General features: G+C 40.1%; 1 protein-coding gene across 1 annotated transcript in view; it reads right to left on the reverse strand.

Annotated features, from left to right (window-relative positions):
- LOC143880440 (putative LRR receptor-like serine/threonine-protein kinase At1g67720) overlaps positions 1–24,491 on the reverse strand; it is a 45,341-nt gene that overhangs the window by 7,690 nt on the left and 13,160 nt on the right. Inside the window, exons 2-10 of the mRNA XM_077383456.1 lie at positions 22,413–22,944; positions 7,100–7,605; positions 6,860–6,992; positions 6,303–6,374; positions 6,125–6,193; positions 5,966–6,037; positions 5,639–5,707; positions 3,523–3,677; positions 3,150–3,391 (exon numbers count right to left, since the gene is read on the reverse strand). Of these exons, the coding sequence (XP_077239571.1) occupies positions 3,150–3,391; positions 3,523–3,677; positions 5,639–5,707; positions 5,966–6,037; positions 6,125–6,193; positions 6,303–6,374; positions 6,860–6,992; positions 7,100–7,605; positions 22,413–22,944 (1,850 nt within the window). The remainder of the gene's footprint in view (positions 1–3,149; positions 3,392–3,522; positions 3,678–5,638; positions 5,708–5,965; positions 6,038–6,124; positions 6,194–6,302; positions 6,375–6,859; positions 6,993–7,099; positions 7,606–22,412; positions 22,945–24,491) is intronic.

A 24,491-nucleotide genomic window follows, 5' to 3' on the forward strand; every position in this document is an offset into this window, starting at 1 on the left:
ATCTTTTACACTTTAACACTCCCCGCATGTGTGGCCCACTTGGCAAACACGTGGCACATGTAGTCCCACTTTGGGCCGAGCATCGCATGTGGATTTTTCTTTATCATCAAGTATTTCATACTAAATTTGATCCCAAGGCTCTCAAATATGTTTTCTTGAGTTATTCTGCATCACCGAAAAGGTGTCAATGTTACCATCCTCTCTCTTGTCAGCTCCTTGCATCCATGGATGTTACAAAATCTGTTCTATTCTTTGCCTCCAGAGAATCATTGCTTCAGGAGGAGAGTTGTACTGGTTCTAATGAATAGTTAGACTAAACCTTTTTTCATACTCTTTTGTTTCTCTCGTCACTTGACACAAGGGACACAAGTGATAACACTAAGTTGTATGACAGTGGGCCTAAGGAGTTGCAGGTTTAGACTAGGAGAAAGTCAAAAGAGGACCAGTTAACTTCTAAGAATTTATCCTTGGATACAGGATAAATTCCAGTAATCCTCTACTTGATCCAACCAATCCTGTCTCTCTGTTGATGTATCTCCTACTAACCTTGATCTTCCTAGTACCGTCCACAAAGGAAAGTGAGAGGTTTAGTAATGTGATAAAGAACACTAGATATTCACAATGACAGACTAATCATACCCTGCATGTTAAACCAACAAATCGAGGTGGAGTTGCACTGATCGTGTATGTAGTGATACAGTGGTTAGTGGTGATGGCTGTGAGGAGACTCACAGTTTGAAAAGTCATCTACAATATGAGTTTGAGATTAAAGAACTAGGAAAATTGCAGTACCTTTTTGGGATTGAGGCAGCCCGTTAAAAAAAATGGCATCTTCACTTTCCAAAGAAAAAGCATATTAGATCTTTTGAAGAAAGCAGGCAACCTGGGAGCAAAGCGAGCAGCGACACCCATTGAGCAGAATCACAAGTTGAGTGATGAGGGAAAATGTTGATCGATGCTACTTGTTTCTAACGATTAGTGGGGAGACTCATTTACCTATCTCTTAGCAATTGTCGTCAGTCAGTTCATGCACACCCTGACGACCTTACACCTTGACGATGTTTATCGCATTCTGAGATATGTAAAATCTTCACCTAGTAAGGGAATATTGTTTGGAAAGCAAGGTCATTTAAAAGTTGAGGCGTATATAGATATCGACTGGGCTAGATCATTAAGCGACAAACGGTCGACATCGGGTTACTATTCATTTTTGGGATATAACCTTGTCAAATGGAACATTGAGAAACAATCAGTGGTCGCCAAATCCAGTGCAGAAGCAGAATAAAGATACACGGCTCATGGTATTTGTGAACTAATGTGGTTTCAGAGATTGGTATCTGAGTTGGGACTCTAAATCTGGCCCTATGAACTTGTATTACGATAACAAAGTTGCCATCTATATAGCACACAATTCAGTTCAACACAATCGAATGAAATATATTGAAGTTGATCGTAACTACATCCAAGAGAAGCTCAAGCAGCGAGTGCGTTGTGTCCCGTATATTCCTAGCCATGCATAGTTAGCAGATATCCTTATAAAAGTAATTACCATAGGCCAACCGTCTCATATCAATGGCAAGCTGCGTATGAGTGATATCTTTGCACCAACTTGGGAGTGTTGACTGTTGAGATATAGGGGTTTCCAAGTTTATACATGTCTACAGCCTACAGGGATAAAATTATATTTTTCCCTTTCTCACTTACATGTGGCATTCTTGTAAATATTATACATCATTAATATATATAAGAGAGAGAGCGTGTGTGGTCGGCGAACAAGTCCAATCTCTCTCCCCACGATTTCTCTGATCTCACTTGTCTTCTTCTCCTCCATCTCTCTTCCTTCTTCAGACATCACTCCAGAGCCTTAAACAATATTTTATACTATTTTTTAATAATAAAAAACATTTATCGACCTTTCCCCCCATCCATGCTGACATTTTTAATTTATAACACTAGAAATTGTAATTTTTTTATCATGTTGACCGGCATGTTACTGGAATACGACCTAAACAACCTACATGCAAACTGATGTTTAGTAACAATTTGGTTCTTGCTGGATATCATGCCGATCCTAACAGATGAAACTATATGCTCAGGTGTGGCAAAGACCATATTCAGAAATATTTGTCTCGGGTATTTCTCGGGAAGGACATATCTTTGGATATTTTAAATTGATATGTTAGTTTTTGGTGTATTGGAAAATAAAATACTTTATATATTTTGAAAATACAATTTGAAAATATTAGAAAAAAATTTGTGAAACCTTTGCAATATTTTTGTAGTACAAAATAAAAAAAAATACCACGATATTTTGAAAAATCTCGAGACAAGTTCAGGATTTTGTCATTATATAAAAAACAATTTATGAAAAAATCACATCGGGGATATTGGTGACTATGGCAGGGACAGTCGTCCTTCTCTCTTCCTCAGCACACAAGTCCATTTGAAACCACTTCTCTGGCCAAAAATCATGTGCCCCATATACCACTGGTGGTCCCCTCAGGCAGTTGCATCATGACGTTTCTTATGACCTCATTGAGCAGATGGTTTAAAGATACAAGTGGGACAAAAGATTAAAGGATAAAAGAAATATTTAAATACCAGTCCAATTGCTTAGCATGTGAACATTGTCAACTATATGAAATATAACTGGGATCTGGCATCAAGAATAAGCAACCAGGGATAGGTAGAAAGGCATGAATATGGAAAGACATTTTTGAACAACTGCAGGATATTATAGCATGCAAACAACATAATAATCAGGAATGAACCAGTGGTGTTCTAACCAGAACATGGTTTTAAATTTCGGACCGAAATTTCGGATTTCTGCTAGGACCGTAATTTAAAACCGATACCGAAATTTAACCGAAACCGAAATTGCCACCGAAATTTTGTTTTCGGCTGAGGCCGAAACCGAAATTTCAAACCATGAACCAGAGTACAATTAATCATGATGAACTGAAAGCTAATGTTTTCACATAGAGTTATCAGCTACGCCTCAACTTCATTGTACAGAAAATCAGTGCGATATCAACTAGGGGGAGAAAATGAATGGTGTCGGAGAAAATGAATCCAGTGTTTATATGCCCACTGTAAAGTATAACAGCACATAATTCAGTAAAAGTGTTTACGGTGCAAACTTAAGTTACCTCATTTGAAAATTCCCGCTTTCCTTGGAAGGAATTAGTGGATAGAACTTTGACTGCAATCTCCTTTCCGTCTTTCAATTTTCCATAGTAAACTACTCCATAACCCCCAGACCCAATTCTCTTTTCAAAATTTGCAGTTGCATCTTCAATTTCAGATAATCCAAAGCAATGTGCTGATTCCACAGTTGCATCAATTAAGAAAGAACCTAGTTTCTGGGTGGGCGGAGCATTGGTTTTTTTTTCTGCGACAAATAAGCAAAGAAAAGATTTCCAGGTTTTGTATCTATCAATATTTTCTAGAAAAGAAAAGGCAATGACAAAAAAGAAAAAATAATGAATAATACATATTTAAATGAATTTTTCAGACTCGAACCTTCCTTATAATGCGCCTTCTTTCTCCTACACATAAATAAGAAATATGCAGCAGTAGCCAGAAAAAGAACAGAAGCTCCAACTACTGAAAAAATAATGATTTTAATGCGTTTTTTTCCACTGCTTTCATGATGAAGATTTAAATTTCCGGAGTAGCTGCAAAAGAAGAACAGAAATAGTAGATAAGATCATATGGTATTACAAATTCAATACCAGCAGATAGGGAAATTCAAAGTAAAATTTTACAGAAATGATAAATAAAAGTGCTACTTTTCTAGAAATGTATATTGTAAATATGATCTGATGGGCAGAGATATTGAGATGTTTTATAATAGTAATTACTAAGAGGTAATCATTGTAAAAACAAAATTAATTGATATTGCATGCATTTTCGAATCTGCTCGACACAGTTAGCAGTGGATAAAAGTGATCTCCAGTATGCATTGTTTACTTGCATAAATTGATAAATGGTCCTTTGTTTTATACTCGCATATATACTCAAAAGGCATTTTGTACCTATTGCACAATAATTTTCATTCCCTGCCTCACCTATTTATTTTTGGGTGCCTAGTCTCCAAAGGAATAACATTGCTTCCCTCATCTATTCATTTTTGAATAATCTCATTTGTATCTGATATATATTTTTTCTTTGTCATACTGGCAATAGTAATAATATAGTGACAATGATAGTAATAATAATAATAATAACAATAATACTAATAGAAATATGTCCTGCTCCAAACAAATTGTCGCCCTTTTCTTTGCCGTTTGTTGTAGATCTATGTACTCCTTCCTGAAGTACATCAATCTTCTCCACGAACTGTTTTGTACAAAGAGAGTTATTAGGAGGACAGGAGAAAAATCTCTGTACATTATGGAGAATGGGTTGCGGTGACAAAAACATTAGTTTAAGGGTCTCTATATAAAAAGAATGAAGAATGGCTAAACTAACAGTAACAGGCCAAGCTCTCTCACTCACCCCTATTCCTTTCTTCAAACTAAATATGCATAGGAAGAGAACATGGAGGGTTTTGTATATAGGATTTGGAATCTAGTGTTAACATTCTGGAAATTAGATAAACCTAGATCTCATAAATTGTACCCCTTTACCACCTATGTCCTACTAACTCAGAACCAATTTGGGATTGAGCCTCTAGCTCAATGGTCAAGGCTTTGTTCTTTGACCCAGAGGTTGGGGATTCAATCCCAGCTTACCTACCAAAAAAAAAAAAAAAGAAACCCTCTAGAACCAATTTGCTTCCCAACACATGTTTCCAAACTCAAAAATCTAATTGTTATTCTAAGCATACATGAAAACATGCACGCATAGCAAGCAAGCCCCCACACATGCACGTGCACACTTACATATGCCCCACCTCCATTGGTACAGGGTCTCTCTGATGATATACCTAATCATAGATTTGAAATTCCAGATTTATACATTTGGTCATCATTGTAAACATGACCATGTTATATAGTGTTGTACTTGAAGTTGCAGTATTAATAATATGAGGAAAGTGTCTCTAGTCCGCCGACTAGAGATCATTCTCTAGTCCGCCGACCAAAAACACATAGGTCTCACATTTTTTTTGGTGATCTAAAGCATTCATTTGATGGGCGCTAACATAGAGAGGGTGTCCACAAGAAATCAGCTCCATAGGATCATCCCAACCCTCCGATTTGTGGAGCTTATCAATACAATAACAAAAAAAATGTTACAATAAAGCAAAGCCAAAATTGGGTAGAAACTTAAATTGGATATTATCTTTTGTAGACTAAACCATAGTTGCTAATTTTTCAGCTAAAATGATCTCCATGCTTAAATCATGTGAATTTTGTCATCCATTCAATGAGCTATGGTAAATCTCCCCCATGAGAAAAGAACATGGTAAATGGCTATGTGTCTCCCTCTATGCACTAGCAAAGAAAAGCTCTCAACTCAATGAGAACATTGAACCCTTGTATGAACAAGCATACATATTTTAATAGCTTAATCATAATAAAATGCATACAATGGTAAGGTTGAACCAGTTTGCAAAATTAGATGTGTATGTTGGAAGTCTTAGTAAAGGAGAGAGAGAGAGAGAGAGAGAGAGAGAGAGAGAGAGAATACACACTTCAAAACCAAATTATCATTGAGAAGACCCCGAGGAACTGTTCCAGATAACAAATTATTCTGCACATACCTGCAACAAAAAAGTTAGGACAGTAAATAAAGCCTTTCTTTGATGAAATTGAAGAAATATTTATTAAAGAACAGACAATTATCAAATCTACTTAGAACAAGGAATAATAATATTTCAATTTATTAGAAATAGACATCACCTATTAAATATAACAAGCAATCCCAACACATTAGATCTCCATTCAAGATGAATCCCTTAAAATACCAATTAGCAACTAATTAATCTTCTCACTAGCTGATATCCAAGGTCAAGACTTACAGTTCTCTTAAATTTTGTAGGTTCGCCAATGATTGTGGCAGTACACCAGTCAGGCGATTGTTTTCGAGATGACTACAATAAAAAAAAGAGACCGAATCTTTTGAGTACACTGAAAATTTGAAGATACAGCTACCGAGAAATTTATGCACAAATTGTTACATGATCTTCAAATTGGTGCAACCAGTAAAATCAGGTATTGGGCCGGTGAGTGAGTTCCCAGCAAGCCATCTGCAATCATTAAATTACCAGTAACTAATGATACAAAGGAAAGTGATACTAATCATGAAAAATGTTCGAATTGAAGTGTCCATTAAACAAGAAAATTATTGAATCTTACAACTCAATTAAGCCTGTCAACTTAGTCAATTCTGAAGGAATATTCCCTGTCAGATTCTTCCCAGACAATGTACTGCCAGAATAAGAGGAATCAGAAACAATTAATGATCCATTGGATTTAATTACAACCTGAGTAACAAACATTGTTCTCGGGAATTTCTCGGCAAGGGAAAATCTAGAGGTATATTATTTTATTTTATTTTTGGGTTTATATCAGAAGAAGACAATAAAATAAAATAATTTTTTAAAATATATAAATTGAGAAAAAAATATAAAATAAAATATCGGAAAAATATCATGATATTATTGTGGTAAATGAAAATATCGTTATATTTTTAAATTCTCAGGATTGTTTCAGGATTTTGTTGTTTTATCAAAATGTCGCGATAAAATGGCTATATTTTGAAAATATCAAACACTTGCTCATTCATATCAATTAAAAATCAAATAAAGATGCAGTAATGAGCATGCGGTACGACTCCAGGAACGCAAAGCTTGGAGACTAAAGTGAGTTCATAGAGACCAAAAGAGATATTTGAAAATTTCAATTTTAATTACATTGAAGTTACTCTTGGTTGCATATCCAAATTACAATGCACCCATGACCATGGAACTGGTAGGCATGGATCACCCCCTTCTTGTGCCCAATCTGCTAATGGGTAGCTCGAAGTCAAACTACCCATCTGAGTTGCTGTGACGAATGAAAAGTTTATATCAGGAACTCATTAAATGCATAATTTTAACAAAAGAATATGAATCAAGAGAGGACATTCAAGGAGCTAGATCTGGGCTTATTACCGTCTTGAGAACCGGAATTTATCTGCAGGTACTTATTTATCTCCATAGCATTCAAGATGGGTCCCCTGGATGAGTCCGACGATTTGATAAAAGCAAAAGATAGGACAAAAGGGAGTGATATGTTGTCGTAACCTGGTTCATATAACCGATATCTTCCTTGGGCATTTTCTTGAACGTTAACTGAATCTCTGCTGTATTCGGGCATGCCTGGTAGGCGAAGCCTGAATTTCCGGGTCTCATTTGAGCTTAAGTCTTCAATTTCAGCAAAGTATGAACGTGCCCAACCAAAGCCTGGAAAACCGTCCAAGTTTAGCCGGTAAGTTAAAGTTCCATTCCTCCCAACTACCGCCGTTTGCATCACTTTGTTTGGTGGCCTTTCATTCTTGTCAACATTAATTGGCCTTATGGTTGACACTTTAGTAGTTCCAGAAGCAACATCAACAAGGTAATTTGCCCTCTTCAAAGAATCAGATTCCCATATTCTATCAAATGGGTCATCTGGGTATCTGAAAAAACATTAATGAGTTTTATTAAACACAATGATTTAGCCAAAGCATAAGCAGATTTGAGAGAGAAAATAACTACCCTTTGTATAGTAAAAGTTACAAACTGCCGAATCGAACTATCCAGGAAAAAATTAATTTATAACTAGAAAGAAGTAAAAGATCTCTATAACTACAGGTGAGAATATTAGAAAATTTCAGCTCTTGTTTCTCAAAATACTGGAGTCCAGTTTTCACCAAGGCCAAAATTGTATTAACTGCAAATGTGTACTTTGTTCATTTTTCGAAAATGAGAATAGTATAAAGTTACTAAAGGGATTCCATAATCAAAGCTATCACTAAAGGGATTCCTTAATCAAAGCTATTTTGTATAGGCAACGGGATGCTATCAACGTGTTCACATATGTCAAAGAACTTTGAATGTGAAAACTTATGTTGCTAGCTTTAATTGATGCAAAAGTATATATAGAAATTTATTAAGGGGGTCCTGATGCCTGGGCAAAGGTTACCTAGGTTTCTAGGCAACTGCCTGGGACTAGGAGTAATAAGTGCCACCAATAGGAGAACAAAGGACCCATTACCCTTTAGACAAGGGGAAATGACTACCAGTGGGATTTCTTGCAGAAAAAGGAGAGAAGAAATGAGAGAGAAGAATGTGTGCGCTTAGTGTGTGTTAGAAATGAGGTTAGGGTTAGAGAAAGAGAGGAAGAATAAGAGGAGTGAAGGATGGAGGGTCTCCACTAGGGAGCTCCTCATGTAAATGATGTATATATAGGCCCATCTAGGGCAACATGAGTACAAAGACTATAATACCCTTACAAGTAATACCTAAACTAACCTTACATACTCTTCAACACTCCCCCTCAAGTTGGAGTGTATATACTATGAAACTCCAGCTTGCTATAAAGAAACTACAACAACCAACTAAAAATAACAAAAACTACAATAAGCTCATACACACATCCAGCTTGGTATAACACTCCTCAAGCTGGTGTGGTGAATACATAATGAAAGCATAATAAAAGATAACGGCCACCATGAGAGTACAACCGTCAAGATCAGCGGCCATAAAAAATGAACAGCTCCCCCTGAAGCAGCACTACGACGAGAGCGAACAGAACAGGGCCGCCCCCTGAATGAGAGCCCGGCGAATAAAGTTGCAAATAACGAAGAATTGAACAGAAGCACCTCGATAGAGAAATAGTAACAATCCATCGAGCAAAAAGGCACATCGAATGCGCGCACAACGAACATTAGTGAAGTAGTACAACACCAAGAGAAGATAACCACCGATGGGGAAACCATCGGAGACAATTTTGACAGGGAAACCGTCGCCTGAAGATAAGAAGAAAAGAAGGAGAAAGATAACCAACCAACGATGGGGAAACCATCGTCTAGTGACAAGGTCGACGGTATGAACATCGTCGCCTGAAGACAAGAAGAAAAGGAGTGAAAAGATAAACCAACCAACAATGGGAACACCATCATCTGGAGACTAAGTCGACGGTATGAACATCTTCGCCTGAGAAGAGCCGACCAACGATGGGGAAACCATCGCCCAGAAAAGAGAGGTCGAAGGGAAAAGATTGTCCCCTATAAGAGAGCCGGCCAACGATGGATACGGAAGCCATCGCCCGAAAAGGAGGGAGAAGATAACCAACCAACGATGGGGAAACCGTCGTCTGGAGACAAGGTCGACGGCATGAACATCGTTGTCTGAAAAGGAGTCGACCAACGATGGGGACACCATCACTCGGAAACGAGAGGTTGACAGAAAAAGACCGTTGTCTGTAAGAGAGCCGACCAACAATGGATATGGAAGCTATCGCCCGGAAAAGAGGGGATAAGGCATAAAGCTGAGAAGATAAAGACTGACTAAGGAGCACAACAACACTCCCCCTCGGGCGAAACTACATGAACCTAGAGTTGACTAGACAAGGAGGACAATATCAAGACAAACGAAGAGGTAAGGCATAAAGCCGGACAATACGAAGAGACATGAAAACAAGAAAGATGATAATAATCACCAAAGGGACAAACGAATAACATAAAGAGAAGACAATAACACTCTTCCTCAAGAAAAGACAACATAACAACATAGCAAAACTCCCTCAAGAAGACAACAATAGTACAACACTCCACCAAGAAAAGACACAAAGAACTACATGAGAACACTCCCCCTCAAGTTGAAGGTCAAATACCTTCGACTTGCAATGAAAAAAAAACGAAGACAAACAAAACACCACACCTCTCTCGGATATTTCATCGAATACTTGGTGTGCACCTTGAAGAAGACAAAGAAACGAAGAGAAACAAGGCACTACACTTTTAGACATTTGAGCAAACACTTGGTGTGGACCTTGAAGAATTACATAAAAGACAGAAAATAATACATAGAAGACAATGCAAAGAAAGAGATGTAAAGAAATAGATGACATCAACACAAAAAATAAGAGAACCACAAGAAACAATACAAGATAACAAGAAAAACAATACAAGACAACACTCCCCCTCAAGTTGAGGCCGAAGGCCTTCGACTTGAAACAAAAAGAAGACTTTCAAGGCACAAAACCCCTTTGAGACATTTTATCAAACACTTGGTGGGCACCTTGGAGAGAAAGACAAAAGGCATGAATACAACAAATATAGATGGGGAAAAACAAAGATAAGGATGAAAGACAAGAAGACAACACTTCATACGGCAACCCAAACAAGAGAGAGAGAGAGTAAATATGGCCGAGGAAAATGGACTTGCCGAGAGAGAAACGACGACACTGAAAATACCGAGAGAGATTTTAGAGGTTTGAAACAAAAATAGAGAAATACAAGAGAGACAGTAAAGGAGAGAGATCATAGGGAAGATTTGAGAAGACACTATAGGGAGATAAAGAGAGAAAAACAAAATACGAGAGAAAGAGATGATGGCATGGAGCGAGATAAACTCTTATTCTTTCCTTCTTGAAGGACCAGCCCATTGGCTCTGATACCATGTTAGAAATGAGGTTAAGGTTAGAGAAAGAGAGGAAGAAGAAGAAGAGTGAAGGATGGAGAGTCTCCACTAGGGAGCTCCTCATTTAAATGATGTATATATAGGCCCGTCTAAGGCAACATGAGTATAAAGACTATAATACCCTCACCCTACAAGTAATACCTAAACTAACCTTACATACTCTTCAACAGTGTGGTTGCACGATTGACCCTCGCTGCAGTTGAGTACTCAGTTGATGCGGTCTTGGACAAGAACGCAGCCAAGGTAAAAGGGAGTTGACTTGTGGGAGTCCATGATGACGCAGGAAAGTTATAAAACTATGCTTTTATCTGTTAATTGATATTTAAAAAAGATGAAAATAGCCTTAATTACTAAAAAATATGCCCAAACTTCATATAAACATTAAATAAAACATAAATATCCTCAACACCCCCCTTCTCACCGTAGACCATAAATATCAATCGGCGAGAACAGACTCTAAAGCTACTTCTATCAGGTATGGAACTCCAACAAATGAGTCTGGGGGAAACCATGGTGACTTAATGCATATGCCGATCACCACTGTGAAGTTTGATGGAAGTAACTCGAGTTGTCTCAACCTGCCAGAATATATCGGGGGAAGAGGAAAATTGGAAGATATTAATGGTAGAATCAAAGTTCCAAGTGAAAATAACAAATTAGAATTTCAATCTGATGGCAATGCATTAGTGAATGAATTTCATGTTGTCGCGCATTAATAGGGGATACTTGTTCTTAAAAAGACAAGAAATATGGGACAAGGAAGCCCAAACCTACTTGCAGAACAAGAACATCACCCTGGTGTATCAGTTGAGGGCAAGAAGTCTCCCATATCTGACGGGGAAAAGACCATGTCAATGTATTACTCTACTCTTCAAAGACTGTAAGAAGAGTTAGATCACTACCAATTAATGAAACGAGATACTGAACAGGGTTGAGAAAGGCATCGGGAACAGGTTGCATAAAACAGAATCTTTGACTTCCAAGCTAGACTAGATGATGAGTATGAACTGACTCATGTTAAGATTTTTGGAAGAGATGATGTACCCTCATTCGATGTAGTATATTCTGTAGTTCATAGTGACAAGGTTCTGAAAATCGGAAACGAATCGTAAATCGTAACAGGGTTCGATTCGTATCAAATCATAAGTCGTAAGATTTTTCAGATTTATATATAAAAATGAGAAAAATATTTAAAAATATAAAAAGGTAAAAAATAGAAATAAAATGAGTAATTATCTATTTTCCATTTGAAAATATTAAATTAAATATAAAATTCCATGATTAGTAATCTGAAGCAGAACCCATATTCATTGCACAATAAATTACTAAACACAGCACAAACTACATTCATCATATAATAAATCATTATATAATTTTTCACTGTTAGAATAAGTATTATTCATAGGGTTATTATTGTCATTGTACACTTTGCTCTTCTTATATAAATACTTAAGTGAGAGGGAGTTTAGCCCTAACTCACTATTCTCTTTCTCTAATCTCTCGTAACATGGTATCAGAGCGCTAGGGTTTGCGATCCCTAGGGACAGTCATTGACCTCCATCGTCTCCACCTTCCCTCTCCATCACCACCACCCCTCTCCATCATCTTCTTCTTCATCTTCTCCGGCCCCTTCAGCATCACCAGCCCCCCTCGGCCTCACCAGCCCCCCCTCCTGGCCCTATGAGGCTATGACATCACCCCTCCTCCCTCCTGCCCCGTCGACACCTCCCCTACCCATCCCTATCCCCGCGGAACCCCCCGCCTCCCTCCCTGCCCCGTCGGTCTCACCAAACCCCCCTGCTTCCCTCCCTGCCCCGCCGGTCTCACCAGACCCCCCCTGCTTCCCTCCCTGTCCCCGCACCCCTCCCTGTCCCCACGGCACTCTCTGATCCCCTGTCCTCGCGACACCCCCATCCCCACCTCCTGCTGCCCCCTTGGCAACCCCAGCACCCCCCGCGACATCCCCCATCGCCCTTCCTCTTCCCGCGGAACCACGAGCCACTCCCACCCTGCTCCGTGAACCCTCCTGCCCCCGATGACCCCCCCCCCCCCCCCTTGCCCCATCTGACATTCCTACGCCTCCAAAACCCTTTTTTAAAACCCTAACCCTATTTTACAACCCTAGTATTTTCACAACAATCATGTGTTGGTTTATTACAGTTCTCTTGATCTTCTTTTTTTTAAAAATGTCAAATTTCATTAATATTCAGATTGCATTCGGGACCAGGGGTCCCATCCTGCATTACAAAATATTTAGATGGATTGGCCCGGGCATACCCGAGACCAATTGATAAGTACCAAAAATGAGTTGCAAAGGAACACAATCTTTCCTTTCCTCTATTCTATAGTATCTTCTTTTTACATCTTTTCATAGCATTCTTTCAAACCTTTCGTCTGTACCTTTTGAGCTGTGCATGATTCTGGACCTCTTGAAACTACAGGTAAACTGAAATTCCTAAGAACTATCAAAACTTCAAGCTTCTAAACCTTACAAATTGAACTCTAAAACTCCAGGACTGATATAGACCTCCAATAAAGCAAAGCAAAACTAGAGTATCCAGACAAGGGTCGAAAACTTCTGGATAACGACAGACAAATCACAAAGCTATTAAACAGGAGGTATGTTGAATGATTATGGATGGATTTTAACCTCTACGGTACTACGACCCAAATTTTGAACTTCAACAAAAGTCATCAGATTAAATCAAAACTTCGTTACCTCCATCAGGCACTATACTGAGGGAGAAATCAGTGTCCAACTCTAACCTAGTTGCTTAGACACCTTCTCCAATCTTCTTTTTAATTTCTTTTTCTCTTATCTTCTTCTCTTCCTTATCTCTTACCTCCATTGCAAGAAACATGTCTTTGGTTGCCCCCAAGTCTTCATCATATTGAATCCCAAATACATCCCCCAACGATAACAAATCTTTGAATTCTTCCGAGAACGATCCACAATCGTCAGAGCTATCATCAACCTGTTTTGCCTTAACTTTAGCATCCCCACTAACCGAGGTAACATATACCTTAGGATTCGGGTTGGATCGATTATCCTCCAAGTCTTTGATAACAGACTTTCTTTCCTCCTCCAAGAGGCTTCGGCGGGTGCGTCTTTCCTTTTTTAAGACTTTACTGAACACGGGAAGGTCAAGGAGAGGTAGTTGCAATTCCTTATCACTTGTCGATTCAGAATTATTGTCAAGACTAGTGTTGCTAGTAGAGGTTTTTGTTTAGCTGGGCCCAACACTTTTTGAACGGGCTAAGAGAAGTCTCACAAGGGGTAGGCGACTCCTTTCTAGCAAGCTTTTTGTTATAGCGAAGATCTTTCAGGAGCTCAATATCTGCAGCTTCATATACAAAATGTTGGGCGATCGGAGAATTTCCACCCTAAGCCAGTCCCTTTCTTGACATAGCTGGCGAACTGGAGGTGTCGAACTTTTGAAGGAGCTTTTGAGTGTCAGCAACCAGTCTCCTCCTCCTATGATCATCTTTCGTAGAGATACCTTTGAGTTTTCTTGTAAACACTGAAAGACCACCTCGAGTAGCTAGTACCTGTATTTCCGAGTTAATACTTCTACGGGGTACGATGCCTTTTCCTGTACTTGAGCGCTTTTACTTAATTTTTTATTTTCACTATTAAATCTAGTTTTTATCTTTAGCGCATTTTTCTCTTTAGCTAAAGTCAGAGTACAACTGTCAGCAACATCCTTTCGGAAAGCTTTTCCTTTCTCGCCACGAGTTGCTGCATTTAATGTTTTCCGTGTCAATCGATTTCCATTCTGGCCCCACTTTCCAAGCACTGCAGCTATCCTACTATCTGACAATCTGGGTGAGTTGGTGGCGGAAGGCTTAGGTTATTCAAAATTCAAATCGGGGCCCACTAACGACTCCCTGGATGGGTCGAAGGTATCGGGATTAGCGTCCGTCGCCTTTTCAGGTGAGACAGCCATCGCCGGCAGCCAGACGCCGGAGATTTGGTCGGTGCCCTCACAAACATCCAAATTATCCTTACTGCTTGATTCCCCTATAACCAACAATGCCAAACTATTAATGCTATCCTCAGAAATCATCTTAACTCCAACAGAATAAATGCTCGAATCCACTCTTAGATTAATGGATGAGGGGATAGATTTCCAAAGGGGAGTTATGACCAAGGCTAAGGCAAAAGACATGCAATGGTCATGATTTCCAGAAAGCTGGGTCTGGATCACCTGGCCCAAGAGACTCCACAGTTGACGTTGACCAGGCATGAAGAGGAATATCGTAAAATCTAATTCTGATAGTTCTAGCACCCTTATTATAGGCTGAAAACCACGGCTGGAGGGAAGAAAGAAGCCCTCCCAGAGCAACACCTCCACGCCTGAGGATGGCAGTCGCCTATGATTCTGACTCAAAACAGAAAAGGATATCCACTGAATTAATAGAAAAGGGCTTTTGCAATTCCGGCAGGCCCCAACATTTTTTAGCCCATTCCCATACATCATCCAGCAGCCAAGCTCCAGCTTTCAAGCTTCCAATGAGGCAGCTCTTTAGGTATTTCTTTCTTTCCTCTACCAAAGAAGCTGGAACCTCAAGGGCTAAGGGGTCAGCACGTACATCAGCGTGAGAGGATTTAGGCCTCCACACCATGGCTGGGGCCAAGTTAGTCTAAGCATTTTCTACAGGCGTTTCGTAAACTAAAGTTTCTGTATTGACATTTGGGACACATCTAGTCAATGCTAGTAGGGGCAAACGACGGTTAAGTTCAGAGGCTCTACGACCAGGGATTCTTCTGGCCCCGAATTCCAACCGCCACGCTCTGGTATCCCTGTCCTCGATGCTACCCAAGAGCCCGAGTGGGATCTAGGAGGAGCCCATTGAGACTTATTCAGGTTATCACCTTGCCCAAATAACCTGAGAATCCTCCTATAGCAAATATTGAGGATTCCCAAGGACTCAAATACTTCCGGAGCATGGTACCTTGCTTCAAGGAAATTCTAGAAGTGATTCACCGTGTTATCAAGGTTAAAGCTACACGAGCAGATAAGGGAGTCCACCGGGAATCCTGAAACAACGGTCGTTGTAGGAAGAGGCCGACGACTTCTCTTGTTCTTTCCTTCGCGGCTTCGTCTCGATTTCTCGATGGCTCCCTCTCTACTCGTGTCCCTTGTCCGCGGAGCCGCGATATGAGCCATTATTTCGACTAGTTGGTCTCTCCATCTCTCCTTTTCCCGTCTGTGTGTTCGATTGTTGTGGGTGTCTCTCTCTCCGTCATTTTTTTTCATTATGGAGCCACCTGTCATTGTGGATCCCTCTCTAGGCATGACCATTGAGGTCCGTGCCCAACTACCTCATCTTCTCCTACCTTGGCACCTGTGGAGGGATCTAACCCACAACTGACTACTGCTAAGCTTGATGGGACCAATACTTATCATGGAAAGTTGCGGTTGAGACAATATCTTCTTGGACGGGGCAAGGTCAGTTTTCTTCGTCAGGATCCTCCAGCGTCTAAAGATCCTACCTACGCTCGTTGGGAACAGGAGGACGCACTGATTCGCACTCTCCTTTGGCAGAGCTTGACACCGTCTATTTCTTCTACCATGATTCTTCTACCGACCGTGAAGCAGATCTGGGATCACATTGCTTTGATGTATTCTGAGGTTGAGAACCTCACGCATTTGTGCCACATATTTTGAGTGGATGCGGCTGCGTCGTGGCGATATGTCCCTTAAGGCTCACTATGGCCGGTTTGTTTCTCTTTGTCAACAGCTTGACATATTCATGCTCCTTACCTCTGACATTAGCGTTCTTCGCCGACAGTGAGAACTGATTCATGTGGTCCACTATCTTGACAGCCTGGCCCTGAGATCACTCATCTGCGCCATCATATTTTTGGTTCTTGCACCATTCCATCACTAACCGAGGCCTAGTGCCTTGGCGAGTCTTCGTCGCGGCTTCTTACTAATAGTTCTGCTCTCGCTGCCTACGATAGTGGTAGTCGGTATGTTCGTGTGGTAGTTCATTTCCACAAGGCTGTGGCCGTGGGCGAGTTGGTGGTGGATGTGGTTGTCCATATTGTACCCACTGTCAGCATGATGGCCATCAGATTGAGACTTGCTACACTCTTCATCCAGAGCTTCGTCGGTCTCGGTCACAGCACATCTCACGACAGCTAGCTCCTCTGAGGCTTCTTCCATCTAGTGCTGCCCCTGCACCTGTTGATGATTCCTTCAACTTCACTAGGGCGGATTATGAGGAGTTACAACGCCTTCGTCTGAGTACTCGTCCTCTCACTGTTGACTTTTCTCAGCCAGGTAGTTCACCCACGACTTTACTCTGTAGCTTCGGGTCCTGGATTATTGACTCAGGAGCCTCAAATCACATGACTGGTAACTCATCTCAGCTCTCATCTTTTCGCTCTTTTCCATCTGATTATCAAACCATTACCCTAGTTGATGGGTCCACTACTCCCATTATTGGTGTTGGTAACACGTGTCCCTCTCCTAGTATTCCATTATCTTCTGTAGTGTATGTTCCTAAGTCACCTTTCAGTTTACTTTCTGTTAGTCAGCTTACGAAAAATCTTAATTGCTTAATCTCATTTTACCCTTCTTATTGTTTGTTTTAGGATCTTTCGACTGGGAAGATGATTGGATCGGGTCACGAGGTGGATGGCCTCTATCGTCTTGACTGCCGACCTTCTACTACTGTTTTGCATAGCTTTTTGGACACCTTCAAGTGGCACTGTTGTCTTGGCCACCCATCACTTCAGCAGCTCCAGCAGACATCCTTAGTTCCTGCTTCTATTTCATCATCCTAGTGCGAGTCTTGTGAACTCGCCAAGCACCACCGGGTGTCTTTTCCTTCCTGAGACGTTAGTCGAGTTGCATGTCCATTCCATTTAGTTCATTCTAATGTATGGGGACCCTCTAGGGTCGCGTCAAATAATGGATTCAAGTGTTTTATAGTATTTAACGATGATTATTCATGTATGACGTGGGTGTATTTGCTTAAGGACCGTTCTCAGGTCTTTTCTGCTTTTCAAACTTTTCATGCTGAAATAAAGAATCATTTTAGTTGTAACATTAAATGTCTACGCACTGATAATGCTCGGGAGTTTTTCTTCAGTACTCATGGTTTTCAGGATTACCTTTCCTCTCATGGAATTCTTCACCAGTCCTCTTGTACCTACACCTCTTAGCAGAATGGTGTGGCCGAGAGGAAATTGCGATATTTACTAGAGGTTGCCCGCACCGTACTCTTTCAGATGCAGGTCCCTAAGACCTTTTGGGGTGAGGCAATTTTGACTTCTTGCTTCCTTGCGAATCGCCTACCGTCGTCTGTCCTACGTGGTGATTCTCCCTCTCAGGTGTTATATCCTCAGCAAGATCCTTTTCCTTTCACACCTCGTGTCTTTGGGTGTTTCTGTTTTATTCATTATTTAGGTCCTGGTAGGGACAAACTCGATCATCAGTCGGAACGCTATGTCTTTATGGGTTACTCTCGTACTCAGAAAGGCTATCGCTATTATCGTCCCCGTCTTCATCGGTGGTTTGTGTCGGCTGATGTTACATTTTTAGTCTGAGCCATTTTTCAGTCCTCCATCTACGCCTAGTTCCACTCTTCTGGAACCCGAGGTTTCAGTTTCTTTTCCTGTGCTTCCTGACTCAATTCTGGCCCCGGTTCCACCACCTTCGGAGCCTCTGGCTATTCCAGCCGATTCCTCTTTTGCACCATCGGCTCCACCATCTACTACAAAGCACTATCAGAGGCGTCAACGCAAAGATTGGCTCCCACCTACTCGACTCGAGACAGCGTCTTTGCAGGCAGAGAGCCCATTACCATCCACACAAGTATCTTCTCTACCTTCTCCTGTAGTTGCTTCTGACTCACCTATTGCTTCTCGTACTCGTTCTCACCCTATTGCACATCCTATTTCTAATTTTGTCTCCTATGATCGTCTAACTCCTGCTTTCAAAAGTTTTTTGTCGTCTCTGTCTTCTATTGTGTTACCACAGTCTCTAGCTGAGGCTCTTGCTCACCTAGGATGGCGTGCTGCCATGGATCTTGAGATGGGTGCTCTACATACAAACCAGACATGGGATCTGGTTCCTCTTCCCTCTAGTGCTAGATTTGTTAGCTGTCGATGGGTATTCTCTATCAAATATTTGCCTGATGGAACTATTGAGAGACTGAAAGTACGTCTAGTGGCTAAAGGGTATACTCAAACGTTCGGGGTCGATTACAATGAGACTTTCTCTACGGTTGCAAAGATACCCTATGTTCGTGCTCTTCTAGCCCTTGCAGTTAGTCAATCATGGCGAGGACCTTCATCAGTTAGATGTGAAGAATGCATTCTTACATGGCGACCTCCATGAGGAGGTGTATATGGAGCAACCTCCAAGGTATGTTGCTCAGGGGGAGATGTCCACCTATGTCTGTCGCCTGAAGAAATCTCTGTATGGTTTGAAGCAGTCTCCACGAGCATGGTTTGGGAGATTCAGTGAGGCCATTATGCGGTTTGGCCTGAGACAGTGCGATGTAGATCATTCGGTATTCGGTCATCAGTCCTCAGCGGGTTGCTTTCTATTGATTGTATGTTGATGACATCATCATCACAGGTAGTAATTCAGGGGGAATACAGAAGCTGAAGTCCTTACAAAAAGAGTTCACTACAAAGGACTTGGGACGCCTCGGATATTTTCTTGGGATACAGGTGGCATATTCCTCTCGTGGCTTTTCTATGTCACAAAGGAAGTATGTTTTGGACTTGTTGGAGGAGACAGGGAATCTTGGAGTAAAACCTGTATCTGTGCCTACGGATCCCAATGTAAAACTAATTCCAGAAGAAGGGGACCGGTTGGAAGACCCTGGCAGGTATAAAAGACTGGCGGGTAAGCTCATATACTTTACAGTTACTCGCACTGATATATCTTATGTTGTAGAGGTAGTCAGTCAGTACATGAGCTCCCCACGTACATCACACTGGCATGCAGTGGTTCAGATCCTTAAATACTTGAAGGGTGCACCAGGAAAGGGCCTATTATTCAAGAGACATGGTCATATGCGAATTGAGGGATTCTCTGATGGTGATTGGACTGGGTCTCCTGCAGACAGGAGATCAACTACCGAATATTGTACCTTTGTAGGAGGTAACCTGGAATCATGGAAAAGCAAGAAGCAGGACGTCATTGCAAAGTCAAGTGCTGAGGCAGATACAAAGCGATGGCACACATGAGTACAAAGATTATCTGGTTGAGATCACTTTTGTCTGAGATTGGTATCGTATCTTCTTCGCCTTCACAGTTGTATTGTGACAACAAGGCTGCCATCTACATTGTGACAAATCCAGTCTTTCATGAGCGCACTAAGCACATTGAAGTCGATTGCCACTTCATTCGTCAAAGGACTCAGAAGGGAGAGATATGTACTGTATTCACTCGTTCTGCAGATCAGTCGGCTGATATGTTCACAAAATCATTGAGTAAAGCAAAGTTGATCGATATCTATAACAAGCTAGGAATGTATAATTTATACATTCCAGCTTGAGGGGGAGTGTGTTAGAATAAGTATTATTCATAGGGTTATTATTGGCATTGTACGTTTTGCTCTTCTTATATAAATACTTAAGTGGGGGAGTTTAGCCCTAACTCACTATTCTCTTTCTCTAATCTCTCATAACAATCACAACAGTAAACAAAGCACATGCTCAAATCTATAATAATCATCATACAAAGAAATGCCACCAATAAACAAAGCATTTTAAAATGATTTTCATTTTGAAATCACAATCAGTTCTCAAAATCCAATAGACAGAATCGTAAAAAGAATCGTAAAAATCGAACAATTCAAAGTCGAATCGTACTTGAATCGTAAGATATTTACGAAAAAGATTCTTCATCTGCTTTGAATCGTTCAACCCACGAAGATTCAAATAATAAATCGTATGATTTTAACAACAGAGATAGTGAGAATAACCGAAAAAAGGTTATGCAACAAACGTCACACCATTGATCATTCAGCCCCAGTATCATCCTTCACTCAATCCAAAGGGAGAAAGGGGGGAATCAGAAGGGCCGGGAAAGTTGATGATAAAGAAAACTAAGTGTGATTATTGCAGAAAAACTCTACACACGAGATACGTGTTGAGAGTTATATGGTCGACCACTTAAGTTCAATCAGAAGAGTCGGAAATGTTGGATATAGTGTATTTGCCTAAGGGCATAGTTGTCATTGTACCTCTCTTGTATTTATATAAATACATAAGGGAGGGAGAGTTTTCCCTAACTCACTTTCTCTTCGCTAATTCTTCCAACATGGTATCAGAGCCCAAAGAATAGAGATGCAATCATATAACCTGCTCTCAGGATGTCACAAAGTGATAATAGCTAATGGCTTCTTATCCTCAATTTCTGGGAAAGGAGACATCAAAACCAATAATCACTTTGTCCCTTCGATGATCTTCATGTTCCTGGTTTATCTACAAATTCGGTATCTGTTAGTAGTCTTTCCTGCCCATTCTAAATTGCAGCATAACATTCTTTCCTACCCATTGGGTATTTCAGGACTTGGAAACAAATAAGAGGATTGGAAATGGTCGTAAAGCAGTGGGTTATCTCTTGGACGTTGATCTTCCTTCGGCATTTCATTCCAATATTCATAGTAGTATTAATTCTGACCGGATTAGGTTGTAGCACATTCAGTTTATCTAAATAAGATTCTCGCCGTCAATCATTTCTGTCCTAGACAAATGACAATCATCAATCACAGTGCTTTATGTTTAGAAGGCGTTGAGAGTTGAGACTATTTACCAATTGCTGCTCCATTGTAATTTCATGTGTAAGATAAGGTATTTCATCTATGAAGATTTCGGGGATATTTCATCTTCGATATCTTCGGAGTTTGTTGGGTTCTTTATGGGCTCATTGCGGATCTTTTTGAATCATGGGCCTTTTGCCCCGTAGTCTTCTAGAGGTAGAACGCTATATAACCTTTTTCTTGGGGCTTTGCATTGGCTAGTATAGAATAAAAGGTACATGAGAGTACTTGCATGTATAGAGGTTTTCACAACATTCAAAGGCGTATCTTTTTCAATTGTGATCATTTGAGCAACGACCCTGTTGGGAGTTAATTTAGGTGAGCAGATGCAAAAAGGAGTGTCCTAATCCCAAGTGGAGTCCTCCTCTGGGGTTTTGGAATCTAAAATTTCACAGGTCGGACCTAGGCAATCCGAGTCCAGCAGGTATTGGGGGCTCTTCTCAGGGATTCTGAGAGTGAGGTCATGGGGCCTATTTTGTTACTATTAGGAAAAAAAGATTCGAACGAGGTCGAGGTACACTCTCTTCATAGTAGTGTCCAGTTGGTATCTTATTATTGAGGGGGAATCTCTCAATACAGTTTTTTGGATTAGAGATGGTGCTTTCTATCCTTGGAGATTTGCTGATGCCATTGAAAAAATTCTTGATAAGAGTGATGGTCATGATATCGAGATTCATCATGTTTGGCGTGCGGCTAATTCTGAAGCTAATCATCTTTCTCGTTCTATAGTAGCGACAGTTTAGATTGCAACTTTTGATCACATCCCCACTTGAGGAGTTCAGAGTGGTTTCATTTGTGTTTTCCCTTTTCTGTGTTTCTATTTTTTATTTTCCTTGTTTAGATCACTTCGGTCTTTTGGTTAGTTTGGGTTGGTTTTAATGAAATCTCTACCATTCAAAAGAATTGTTGGAAATGGTCCAATACCCAGACAAGCATCCAAATAAAGATACAATTTGATACTCTTTCCCACAAAATATCTCTAAGAAACAAATAATAAAAGGCATACCTGATTGGGTCATCACTCTCCGCACCGAAATTAATTCTTGCAGAGACACTCATAAAGAACTTAGTTTCAAAATCTGTATAGTAAACGGAACCATTAAATTGTCGAAGCTCAAGGGTAGAAATAAATGGCTGCCCAGTTGTAGCATTAGATAGACAAACACTAATTGTAGGAGACAAAGCCAAAAATATCAGCTCTATAACTTCAGTGGTATTAGCATCCGAAATGACGATTGTTGACCAATGAGTTGCTCCAAGGGAGATGTCAAACTTTGGATAAACATTACTACTATCAAAGTTCCCATATAAGAAGGTTGCTCTTACAAGGTATCGAGTTCTTGACATGACATTTAATATATAACAATACTTCCTGTTATCGGCAGGGAAATATCTGAGTGTCATATATTGTTTCTGGTTCCCACTTGCAGCAGATGTAGTAGCTGTTTCCCCATATGGAAACTGATTATCAGGAATCCACTCAAGCCCAAGATCATCTCTGTATTTCTCCTTAGCTCCACAGTCAATGCTAACAAATCCTACTCCACATGATCATATATGTTAAGCCAGAAGTTGCTTAAAATGGAAAATCAAGGTTCCTAGTCTATCAAATAAAATTTACTCAAAACAAGATAAAGCAGAAAGCTTTTTAAATGGACCGTGTAATAGACCATGAAAAAGAATGAAGGTTTTAAAATCAAGGTTTTTAAAAATAAAAATCAAGATTCCAAGTCTATCAAATAAAATTTACACAAAACATGACCCAGCAGAAAGATTTTTAAATGGACAACGTAATAGGCCATGAAAAAGAATGAACACCAGTATCAAGTAAATAAGCATGAACAAACAAAATAATGGCTTATCAAAACAATGCAATGCTAGATAGATTAGCACCAATTTGTTTGAAAAGTGATTAGAGAAAGTAAAAGAGGCCAAAACTTGTCATGGCCCTAATGATGGAATCCTAGTTGTGTTTGATGTGTTTGCTACCCAAATTTAGTAGACGGATCCAAACAAATTTACTCCAAGATTTCAACAATCTACAATGCCCTGATCAAATTAATGGTTACAAAACATTTTATAATTCAACTTTTCCGCGTGTTTCAGCTAGAGGCTTCTTGTTTCATCAGTCAATAACAATAAAACATTAAGAGTAAGGATGGTATACAAGAAGAGATAACATCCCTACATCGCAAGGACACATGGATATTGTACCATGTACAGATCACATAGTCACATGAATGTGGTTGGATACCCAAGGATGTAGAAAAAAAATTATCTGCATAAATGGTCATACTAAATGCTACGAGGCCCAATTATTAGCCACAGAATTAATGTCAAGTTTAGACTTTGACAAATTTCCAGTCCTATGCTGGAACCATGTGAAATTCAGTGTGCTCATGGTACCTACTGTGAAAACAACCAACTACTCCAAAAGCTTAAGCCGTTGGAGAAGGCATTATTTAATCTTTTATACTTTAACACTCCCCCTCACGTGTGGCCCCTCTTTTTTAGGGTTGGCCAACACGTGGCACATGTGGCCCCTCTTTTGGGTTGGCCATTACATGTGGATTTTTACTATCAGGGAGATTTGAACCCAGGACCTTTGCTCTGATACCATGTGAAAACAACCTACTACTCCAAAAGCTTAAGCCGTTGGAGAAGGCGTTATTTAATCTTTTATACTAACACCTAAAACCTGTGAGTCACCCACATGCTAATTGATGTCAGAATGCCACCCTACCTGATTTCTGTCGAGATATCAGGGGCAAGAATGTCATTTTATTTTAAAGAATGTCATTTAATTTTAAATTTTTCACCGTATTCCTGGTTGGTTGGGCAGAGGTACTATGTGATTTTGCATAAGTGCTTTCCTATTAATACAATCCCTTGCGACTGAATGATTAACTCTTTTCTAGCCTTAATTTCTTTACATAAACATAGAATCTAGCAACAAGACCTAATCCAACATCGATCAAACTCTGGTATTCCCAATCTGTAATCTTAAACCAAGGATCAAAGAGGAACTATGAGGTTAATATTGCCATCATCAGTCGTAGAGATGATGCAGCAACCACATGCTTGA

The sequence above is a fragment of the Tasmannia lanceolata genome, unplaced genomic scaffold (assembly GCF_043159265.1).
Source record: "Tasmannia lanceolata isolate RefF3 unplaced genomic scaffold, GAP_Taslan_0.1 ptg000006l, whole genome shotgun sequence".
Taxonomy (NCBI): Eukaryota; Viridiplantae; Streptophyta; class Magnoliopsida; order Canellales; family Winteraceae; genus Tasmannia; species Tasmannia lanceolata.